Source organism: Battus philenor, unplaced genomic scaffold (genome assembly GCF_028537555.1).
Source record: "Battus philenor isolate CCGP_79_NKW_IND1 unplaced genomic scaffold, ilBatPhil1.0.hap1 SCAF_9, whole genome shotgun sequence".
Lineage (NCBI taxonomy): Eukaryota > Metazoa > Arthropoda > Insecta > Lepidoptera > Papilionidae > Battus > Battus philenor.
In genome coordinates, this window is record NW_027181759.1 from 15500839 (window position 1) to 15513093 (window position 12255).

The 12255-nt window shown below is 33.5% G+C and overlaps 1 protein-coding gene across 1 annotated transcript; it reads right to left on the reverse strand.

Annotated features, from left to right (window-relative positions):
• Positions 1-1421: 1421 nt before the first annotated feature.
• Positions 1422-8670, reverse strand: LOC137932354 (macrophage mannose receptor 1-like). The gene is made up of 6 exons (XM_068775958.1): positions 8652-8670; positions 7012-7119; positions 5536-5670; positions 4806-5006; positions 4048-4299; positions 1422-2472 (listed from the first exon to the last, which is right to left on the reverse strand). The coding sequence occupies exons 1-6, from the start codon at positions 8668-8670 to the stop codon at positions 2279-2281; spliced, it is 909 nt and encodes a 302-aa protein (XP_068632059.1). The 3' UTR covers positions 1422-2278.
• Between the last annotated feature and the right edge of the window lie 3585 nt (positions 8671-12255).

The window sequence follows — 12255 nt, forward strand, 5'->3', positions numbered from 1 at the left end:
TCAAAAAAAGAGTGTACATTATTTCTGAACGAACTGTATGAAAGAGATGACGGACATTTCTCTTTTAATCCAGCTACTTAAAAACAACTATTACAGGAGGAATGCTATTGTAATTATAGTAAATTTTTTAATAATTATTGCCGTAACAATTGTGCTAAAAAGACAATGCGTCGAAAGCAAGTACGAAGAAAAACTTTTTTAATGGTTTCTTTAACGAAGGAAAGGAAGTCACACCGCTATTAGCCCGACGTCAGTTCGACTCGACCCGCCTACAGCAAAGTGCTCACCAACTGCCGGCACGTGGTCGACACTTGACAACTTTTCGGCCACTCTTCAAGACAGTCTAGTTTGTGTCTATAATAAAATCAATAAGTCTTCACGTGACACTATAATACTATAATTTTCAGGTTCATTATCGTTATTTCAGCCGTAAGTTATCAACTGCTGCATTTAAGCTTCTACCAGAGACATTAAAAAAGACTGGTTGTATGTGGCCTGCATCCTGTGATTTCTGACGATGTACTTATGTATCCTTTATAGGTGGAACGCTTGTGACGCCTGATGTTAAGCAATGACGAGGTCCACGATGATAGATGCTTGTCTAGAAGAAACCTATTCTCGTCTTAAAGACTCCTACGTTATTTGCCGGTAAGTTATTCAACTCCTCGAATGTTCGCACTATAAGAGTATTATCAAAACGCTTAGTGCGGGAGGAAGAAATTTCAACCGTGTACAGATGTCGTGAACGCGTGCGTCTTGTCTGATAGAAGAAAGAAGATGGTGGAATTATTTGGTGTAATTCCGTTGCACACTTTTCAAAATGCAGTCTGTAGAATATTGATAAACTGGTAAACTTTCGCCGATGCTACAAACTTTGAAGCTAAGAGCTCACCCAAGTATTGTTACCAATCAGCCTATTGTCTCGTCTCTGTACGGAGTCCAAAGTCCACCCACTTCTGTTTCCCAGATAACAGTTTCCCTAGTTCCCAGGAACTAGACCAGGGAGAGGTAGTATAAATTCTATTTATGCTTCCTGTCTTATTTTTTCACAATCCCTTGTTTTCAGTTGATTTCGTTTTTATTGATTAGACATTCTCTCCTATGATGTAAGTATATAGACTTCGTAGTGTGAACTCTATTTATGTCTTTCATCATCATTATTTCAGCTGCCCACCGCTGAACACCGACCTCACTCATAAATTTCCAATAGGTCCAATTGAAAGCGGCCAACATCAAGCGTCTTCCTACCTACAAGGCGTTTACTGATCTGTCGTCTCAGTTCATGTTCCATTATTATTTATCGATATATAATTTTACTTAAAATAATCGTTTAATCACGTTGGTAAATGTAATAAATAAAAAGAAGAAAAATTAGAAAAAAATATATTATAAAGAAATATTTTTTTATTTTATGTATCGATTATGCATATTATTATTTTAATAAGTACATTTTATAAATCATTATTATAATTAAATTAGTTCAAATCCAGTGATCGGTATAAATGAAGAGATATTCCGTACACCAAAGGCTTCATTTGAAGAATAAAAAAACTGTCAAAATCAAGTGTAAAGTTACATGACTAATAAATTAAATATATAAACGTAGTTTATGGGAGGATCTTTTTACGGGAGAGTTCTCTCTGCGAGGAAGTACCACACTAATTTAAATTTTCATAATAATCGATATAGAAATCAGTAAATTAATTAGGAATATTCGTCTTTAATTTCAGTTTTTTTCAGAATAATAAATTGTATTTCAAGAAACCCGAAGCCATGTCCGTATTAAAATTTTTCGTAAATCAGTCTAAATATTCCAATCACTGTATAATACAAAAGTGAAAAATACACTATAGTTTATCTGCGTTAAGAATGCGTTGAATAATCACTGTCCGCTTCCCTAGTAACGCTAAATAACCTATTCAATCGTTCAACGGACAAACATTCGAAAGTATGTCTTCAATTGGGTACTATAAATTTTGGCTATATTTAGAGACAATTTGATTGGTTATTGGGCGTGGTTAGATCGGCGGACAATGATTGGATACATTAATAACGCGAACGAACTATAAACGTCAACTATAGCTACAGCATTCTTCCGTGTACGTTAAGCCTAGCCACGCCTCATTACCAATCTAATTCGAACAAGCAATGAATTTTGATTCTATTTGGAACAATTTCAATAGTTATTAACGGTGACTAAATCGGCAGACAATGATGACTCATTTAATTTTTAGCGAGAACGAAATATAAACATATTTTTCTTTATTATTAATGATTACTAGCGTACTATTTGGACAGATACATTAGGCATTTCTTCAAGAGGCTTTTCGCAAATGTATGGAGCAGATAAGTTGCAGTCTAAGTCATCCAAACCTCCTGATCGGAACATAGCGCCGCAGTATGGGCCGTGCTGCCAATTGTCTGGCTGACCTTTTTCGAATGTTGAATAACCGGCCTCTTGGATTGATTGCCCTGGAAACATGAACTCATAATTAACCAGTTGTAGTCTAAAAGTATCTTTTACTTCAGTTCCTAGATCACAGGTTTGATTTTCAACTATACTATATACTATAAATATCCAGATTCTCCGAATGTACAACTCTTACAATCAATGTAATGCGCAAATATCTATTAGTCATCTGTAATGTTAAAAATAAATTGTTTTATAGAGAAAGAGAAAGTAACAATAATACTGTATAAAATAAAACGAAATTAAAAGAAGATTGAACGAAATAAATATTAAAATAGACAATTGGAATTGTAAATAATTAAAATTTCAAGAAATATGGCAAAGGATGAAAGACGATGTGTGAATATGATGTAAACGAATGCTTTGAAAACGATAGAAAGTATGAAGCATGAAAGAAGGAAGAAAGAACGAAATTATGAAGGATGAGAGAGAGAGAAAAATAAGATAGGGGAAAGAGAGGCCTTATTGGGTCATTAAAAATGATTTTAAGAATGGAGTGCTTAATCAACGCATAGATACGTTAGTGTAATTATAGGCCGGATTATATTCGTCTACAATAGACAAAAATATTTAATTCTGTTTTACGAAATTGATGTAAATTTATGTTTTACTGTTGGAGTGCCTATTCCAAATAAATACATAAATAAACAAACGATTGTTATAATGTTTTTCTTTTAAAATATACTTTTATTTACGTATAGTTTACGAGTATTAAAATATAACATAAATATATATATTGATTATAAATTCAAACCTTGTTTTTTCTGTTTTAGGGGGGCATAATAAATGAGTATATTTTTACCATTATTTAAATTGAAGTAATATCGATTTATTTTTCAAGCGGTGTCAGCAAGTGATAGAGGTAGCAAGTGGTAGTAGAGATACTTGCGATCCCAGCACGCGGGTTCGATTCTCGCAATATGGTCTTACATAATGCAAGCTTTGTTGGACAGGGGATGGGTAGCGTCCTGTGTGTACACTAATACCACACCGTGGTCACCAACCCACCTGCTGAGCTTGGCGATTATGGCATATCCTCCCATAGATATCTTTGAGGAACGCCTATGCCTTGCAGTGGGCGTCTATGGAATCTTCTAGATGGACACAAGTTACTCTGTTCTCTGGGGGAAGGACAGAGTTATGTGGGATTCCTACCCATTAAAACCGCTTCGATAGTCGTCGTCGATACGTTTGGAGGAGCAGCCGGAACGACGAAACTCGCAGCTGCCCGTCAGTACTGTACCAAGACACCTAGGGAGGAAGCTGTGCCTCCACTGGCATCCTCGCTATACCACAGCAACACGAGAGCAGTGCGTTGCCGCTTATCCCGGAATTGCATTTTTGGACGATGAAGGTTCCCTTCCTCAACGCCCGCGAACCTGATGTCCGTTTAGTCGTTTCATACGACAGGCAGGGGATCCCTTAAAAGGATTAGGGACACGAGAGGCCTGTTTCCAGCAGTGGACATTATACGGCAGAAATGAATGGATTAGTGATAAACCTAAATAAACCCTTTGGCTCCTGAGAGAGGCAGGATGCCTTTTTAAAATATATTTTATGTAAAAGTAGTTCCAGACCATGAATAGTCGTCCACACTCGAAATTCTCCCCAGTTGTGGAAGCCTAACGAAGCAACGTGGGTGACAGGAGCTGCGATTTCAGAATCGGGATGTTTTGCGAACAGCTCTTTCAAGGCTTTTGCTTCTAAGTCGCTGTTGATGATGGCTAAATGAGCGCCTTCCGCTGCGCAGGACATAAAAGCGCGCGACCAAGTTCGGCCCACTGTATGTATCTTGTAGCAGCTGCCAGTCTTTTCATCCAACGTGTATCCTGCGGAGTAATATACTTGACAGAAGCCAACTTTAAATTTTGTTATTTATTTGTATAATATATATGAATGATGACATGAAAATTGTTTTATAAAAAGGCTGTAGAGCATTTTGCTGGCTCTCCTTAGCAGGACAGCATTCCAAGCCAGTTGTAGCATACTACTTATAACGTCAAAGCATGTAAATGCTTATTTGAATAAAGATATCTTGAATTTTAAGTTTGGTGGTTAGGTTCATATAGTAGTAACCGCCCCTTGCTTTATGTCTTTCATCTTCATACAAAAATTGTCACGTCGAGATTGCCTCAATTAATAAAACCGCTTATTGTACTATCTCCGTATTAATTACTTAATATTCATTTATTATCTATATTTTATTTTGTGTTTCATGTTCTTCAAGAAGTATTTTTTCATCGTCATTTTTGTGTACATAAATATATTGTATATGATAAATAAAGTGTATGTATACAGACATATACAAAATATCCTCTTATATATTATTATTTACCATTGTCAATACTTCCGCAGTTATCCCGACTCCAGTTTGGGTTAGGAGCTCCCGGTTTGAAACACACGTAAGGAAACACATTTGTGCAATTGACGTCGGCGGCTGTTCCATTGCTATGTAATACAATGCACTCCTCACTGTTTTTGTAATTATCTGGTTCATTTGTTGACCATTTGATTGGTGTATGTGCTAGCGGTATACCTATAACAATGTTTTGATTGAAAATATTTTTTTATTTAATTTATTATATAAAAAAGATCTATATTGCACAGACATTAGCGTCCGTGCCTTTGAAAAAAAAAATATTTCGTTCGCCTTTTTGCTTTTTACACTGTTGTCTCTTATTTATTTTTTAACTTAAATCATAAACTATTTAAAACTAAGTTGAAATCATCTAATAATTATGATTATTTTATTTATATCAGCGGTGTCTTGTTTGTTTTTAACGACACTATAATAATTATTATTATAGTTGCATAAATAAATTTAGTTCTAGAATTGGTTAACGTAGCTTCAAGATTTGGTGTAAATACAAAATCTCGGCAATGAACCGAAGATTCGCCGCTATTATATCGGATTTTAAATAAATTCCCGTCGTCATATCAAATTAAAAAAAAAATGTTGGAAAATAATGATGCAGTTCATTCTTAACGCAAGAGAACTATATCTATATTTCCATGCTGAAACAGTAATGTAACTTATAATTTTAAATATCTTTTGAAAATCAAACCTTCAACTGAAAAGTAGTCTCCTTTCGAGAATGTGGCGTGGAGACCCGTGTAGATTCCATTTGGAAATTGTTCAGACACTATTCTGGCTAGTTCTTTGTACAGCGGTATGTTAACTGGCGAAGCTAGGTTACCGCCTGCGGAAAAAGCGTGTTTTGTTTAATACAAAACATGTAAGTTAATATTTGTAATTACATATTATTGCATTGTCTATTACAAGAGAAAAATATTTTTTTCGTCTATGTCTTCGTTTTATTAAAATGAATTTTAAGTTAAAAGTAAAATTTAGAGCTATAAATTGTATACAAAATTTCCTTATAGAGCATTCACGTTAAAATAAATATTGACTTATTTACCTCATAACTTACAACGAAATAACGATGTTATTATAGCTTCAATTAGTTAAAATGAACACGTATTTCTTAGGAGTTTATAATTTTTTAACGCGAATGCACTATAGTGATCGATTCGTTTTAATTTACAAACAGAAAATGCGAACTTTTTAGTTTTGTACTGCATAGTAATAGGTAACAAGAAATTATTTACTAATATCAAGTGACGTTGCAATTGTAGGGCACTATTTAGTTAACGCGAAAGAACTATAAATGATAACGGCTGCGATTTGCTTAAACATGAGAGCCAAAAATGCGGACATCAAAGTGTCAATAGGAGGCGTGGCAATAATGATGCACTATATTCTTAACGCGAATGCACTATTGAGGACTGCGATGTATTTAAATTTGGTTAACGATAGTGCAAGTTATTTAGGGAGTTGATAAATGAAAATATCTTAAAAATTGATTATTAATTCAGATTTCAAATACGATTTGAAAAACGAAACTACGAACTGGAAAACCATAATTTTTACAATACATAAATACTACTGTGATGAAAATGTAAGGTGAAATTGTCATTTAAAACTTCCATTAGGAAGGAAGGTAAGTTTTTTTTCCTACATTGATATAACTGTCTATAACATTTGCCAAGCGTCTGTTTTTCAAAAGTTAAATAACATTTGTCTCAACACATACCATTTTGAATAATGTTTAGAACACTTAGTCTCGATTGGTCGATGTCATACTATATTAGGTTCTTTGCGACTTTTTTACCAAAAACTTGACTGATATCGTTCCGCAACCACAGAATTCGCCTGATTTGGCTCCGTGCGCCTTCTGGCTATTGAGGAAACTTAAAATGCCAAAGCAAGTACACCTTTATAACGCGATTGAGGATATAAAAACCGAAACGAAAAATGTCTTGCAGGCTATACCGGAAAAAGACTATATCGACTGTTTTGAAGACTGGAAAAACCGTTGGCAAAATATCGTTTTATCGGACGGAGATTATTCTGATTAAATTGATTTAGAAAAATAAATAAATAATTTACAATTTATAAACAAAATTCACCTTACTTTTTGATCACAGTATAACATAGTAATATAAAGTAGATCATATGATGTTTGTATAGGCATTCTTACCTTCGAGTTTACAACGTAATCGCGCATCGTGCCAAGTGGCAGGGATTTCGTGCACCCGAAGAGACCCCAACAGGTCCGGATTGAATTTGTACGTAGATTCGTTACAATCTATGAATATAAAATAATTTTATTTGGACACTTATATTTGAGTGAGATCATTCAATTAACTACAATTAAAACAATGTTATATGTACAGTATGTATAATGACTGAGGTAAAATACAGGGTGGTTGATTAGACACGTAAATGCTTTAAAGTGTTGAATGTAAACCCTTATTAGCTTTTGCTAAAACTAACTGTATCATAAATAAATAAATAACAGAATATAGTACGAAAAAGCGGACGGCCACTGTAAAACAAAGGCCTTATTCAAAGATATTTATGGCGCAGATATATCATAATCGCCACGCTTTTTTTATGACCCCCGCTATTGGGGGCCTCTCGTACCCCTATTTATTGTGGGATAGGGACTTTTTTAGCATTTATTTATTCACATTGTCTTTTATTTTCTCTCTCTTCTTTCGTTCTTCACATTCTCTTTCAGTCTATTATTTCTCTTTCATGCTACATTTCTTCTATCGTTCTCGTTTGCTTTGTTCAACTTTCATTGTTTCCTCTTTTCTTACTACAATTTCCATTTTTTATTTTATTTTACATTTTTATTTTAACATTATTATTACTTATTCTACAATTATTTTCTATCACAGTTTTGTATATTGTTTCTATTAACATTTTATTATCTATTTATTTACTATGTTTACTTTTTATTTATTTCTTTTGCACTTTTTGCAACTTCTTTGCAGAGGGATAAGAATGACTGCTTATGTTCTCCGCCTATCAGGTAGGGTATTGTCTCCTCCCTGATTTCAAATCGCCACGCTTGATACGCAGAGGATACTGCTGCCTATCCCCTGGAGACTTAGTGAGTAGTGATCCTATATAATTAATGCTTACAGTGTGAACTATATAAGACTGTATGCCGGTAATCGAATCTGCGACCTACAATAGCATATCTCAACTATCGTTGGATTACCACTGTACTGCTAGGTCGGAGTGTACATATATAACAAAGTTCCAAAAGATTTCATAGACCTTCATTTTTTAGTTTTAAATATAAAATTTAAAATATTTTATTACATTAATCTTATTTTAGCAATCAAGTTTTTACTTGAATCAGAGCCGGTGATAACTTACTGCTTATAATGTGAATGATTTAAATGTATTTGAATTATAAACTATAAATGTTTTAATGGCGTGAGTAGATCTACAAACTTCTCCTACCAAGTTGAAGGCTTAGTGAAGGTTGCGGTAAGTCGCTAGATGCGGAAAAGCAAGACGAAGTTATTTTAAGTATTACATGAAAATGTCGTCGAATATACAATATTTAAATATAAGATATTCTTATTTATAAATATTAAATACACTTTTTTATTCTAAAAAAATGTAGAAAAAAAAAGGCAGAATGTTTTTCCTCGGGTAGAGCGTACGCGTGGAAGGAGATGTCTTCCTCATGTGCAGGAGAGACATCGGTAGTCATCGGTAGATGTTAATAAGATATTTTTTGGAGGCATTAAAGTTATATTTATACTAAATATTATAAAATCTTACCATAGCATCCGAATAATAACACGAAAATAATACTTGAGAACTTCCCAAACATTTTGTAATAGTGCAATCACAATATTCAATTACTTATTGAATCAAAGTATATCATATTCAAGTGCTTAGTGAATTGTGATAAAAAACTGCGACAATAACAAAGGATGTTACGTATCACATATCTAAATGCAACACACCACAGCGAGTTGAAATATATTTTTTTTTTCGCGTAAAAATCTTTGACTTTTTTTTGTTTTCATATGATGTATATCGATTTAAAACTGCTAATATATTTTTACGATATTACATTTCAAATCATAACACATCATCCTAATACAGGATGATGGGTTACAGATGTAAAAACTTGTAAATGTAAAGGTAAATGCTTTTACTACAATATATTAAAATTAATTATTGTTTACTATATGTAAACTTTTTACTGCCAGAAGTTACAGGCCAGTCGCATTACTATTTAAAAAATGTAACATATTTCAGAGTGTCAATTTTATACCAACTGATTGAAAATAGGTGTAAAAGTTTCAAAGGTTTTACTGAAAAATGAGCTTGACATTTAACCCTTTGAAGATTGTATAATTATAACCAATAACTATGTATATAAATAAGTGAAATTTTTAGCGTAAATTAATAAGATTTTTAATCAGTATAGGCTGGTGTCGTAAAGCTGTCCTGGTAAGACAAATTGGAGTAAAAGAAGATAGTTGATTCATATATACACCCCCATTGCAAGACATAGTCCTCCCCAAAGACATCCCTTGAGGGTTGGCGATCCTAGTCCAGGATTAATGTATGAATAGGACGCTACTGCCCATCATTAAACGGTTTTATTTAGTTCGACCCGTACGGAATTTGTTTATTTGGGTCAAAATTAGAAATTGAAATTTAAGCACCTTCCTGTTGTCATATTGATCTGAAATTCGATACACACATTTAATTTAGATGACAATGCAATATAATAAAATCAATAACATTATAAATCTAAGATGGCCGCCGATACAAAATGGCGTATAACATATTTTTCCTTGACCCCCTTAATATGGGTATCAAATGAAAGGGCTACACTAGTAAAACACGATGATTATGTCAAAATTTAAAATTCAAGATGGACGCCGTTCCAATATGGCGGACTAGGTACATATTTTTCCACAACCACCACAATATGGGTTAAAAAAAACCGTTTAGCTTAAAAGTTTTTTAAATGTATTTATTTTTGAACTTGTGAGCAGTGGCAGTCCCAGAAACCGAACCGGCGACCTTCACACCTCCCTCAAAGATATATATATATATATATGCTAGGATATACCATTATTGCCACTTTCGGCAGGCAGGTTGAAAATCGCAGTGTGGTATCACTACGCACAGGAACGTGCTACGCATCTTCTGGAAACTTCTTTGTGGTCAGTGCACAAAGTGTGAGCAATTTGAAATTGTATCCCGGGAACCGATCCCGCGCTCTGCGATCACAACTCTCAGTTCTCTATCGCTCAAGATAGAGAAGAGAGTTCCCCAAACTTTTTTGTGTCGTAGACCCCTTGCCATGTTTTTCCGTGTTGGGTAGACCCCCCTACTTATCTGATATTGATTTCCTGTTAATTTCTAACTGTAGTGAAGGTTAGTGTATGTTCAAAATGTATTGCGACCACAAAGCGAATACCAACATCCTACAACTTGCACAATTTTATAAACATATATAATAATTTTTTTACTTCATAGGTACTTTTATAAATAATGTAAATGTTTTGATATTATCAGATAGTATGATGTAAGTAAATAGGTACTATCAGTGTATGTGTTGAGATCCACTATCGTGGGCCCCCATTTTCATTTCATGGACCCCCGATTTTTTTCCGCTGACGTAGACCCCTTGCAGATTGTCATAAACCCTTAGGGGAGACTTATGCCGTGCAGTGGGCGTCCATATCCTGAAAGTAAGAATGGAATATTCCGTATGGAACAGCCGTGCGGTTTACTTTACACAAGCTTTTTGTTTCGATTAGAAATCTCTCCAACTCCAAGTGTTTACATTTGTATAGAAATAATAATTGATGTAAACAATCCATCGAAACTAATATTTCTTATTTGTAAAACATTATGACAAATGAAGTGACGGATATGTTTTTGCGTGAGGAACACTTCGATCGTAAAATGGTCGGATTGTCATCAGATTGATGTCACACGTAATTCGTTCATGCATAAAATTTTGTACATTTATCAAACCCACTTCATTTGCGTTCACATAGATAATAAACCTTTGAAAACATGATCGCAAATTTTTGTTTTAAACACAGAAAAAACTTTATTAGACATATTTATGGTATATCAATATAATACAGTATCATAATTTATATGATATTATAGGAGATACGTTCCTATGTATGAAAATAAAAAAAAAACACATAAATAATTTAATTGAAGTTCTTGAACATTTTGATAAATCATCTCAAGGCTTAATCAATGGTTGGACACCTATTGGAATCTTTTTTTATTACATATGTACTTATTGGATCCGCGAATAAATAATTTTTTGCCGCGCATACAAGAATTGGGTCGTGTTTTTTTAATCTGCGCTAAGGAAAAACGCGAATGAAGGAGGTGCGAATAAAGAGTTTTTACTGTATTGAATCAGGAGCAAACAGCGAAGAATAGATAATGCGATTTGAAAAAAATAAAAAAAATAGTTGGAAGGTTTTTAAAAACACTCTTTACGTTTTAAGTTATTTGTAAGAAACATTTTAGTGTACTTAAATAAAATATGTATGTTTACCATGCTATGCTTAACACACACACATATATATACATATGTATATATATATATATGTATATATATATACCCAACTGCCTATAAAAATATGAAGTATCGTCAATGACACAATTATATATTATTCAGCTGTTTTTAACCTAACCGCACTTACTTCTGTCTAGTGTTTAACAATCTTTTCTCCACCTAAGCCTTTCAAATTGTTAAGCCTTCATACGAGTATGTACCCCCTAAAACCAACTTAAATTGACTATTATATACATAAATATATAAATATATATATACACACATACATAGATACATATACATATGTATATATATGTATTTATATATATATGTATAAAATTTATTTATTAACTTATTTATATGTTGAATAAAAAACACAATGACGCTCTCTTACATCATTAACAATAGACTTTTAGATAATTAATATTCAGATAACACAATTATTATCTTTACATATATATATACATATATGTAAATCTTAAAATATAAAATATTGTATGTAATATAAAATCAGCAGACGACTTATTGCAGAAAACGTCCGAATAATGTAAACATCTCAAGTACCTTTTAAGATATTCAACTTAAGTATGTGAGGGACACCGGATGGTTATGGAGTCAGTTCTGGGTCAGGCTCCGGGGGAATTACCGCTCACCAGAGCACTAGCTCAGACTTACAGAATCCCCAAATCGACTCATAGATAAGTTAAACAATATATATATTTAATGAAATCAGGCGTTACCTCGCGGAAGTTAATCCTAAGTAAGACGTGTTTCACCCCTCCACGGGGCATCTTCAGGAGTTATGTTACACCGATTAGTGACTCTGTTTGGCACTGTCTGTGTTGAGTGGTTTGGTGGTGGCGG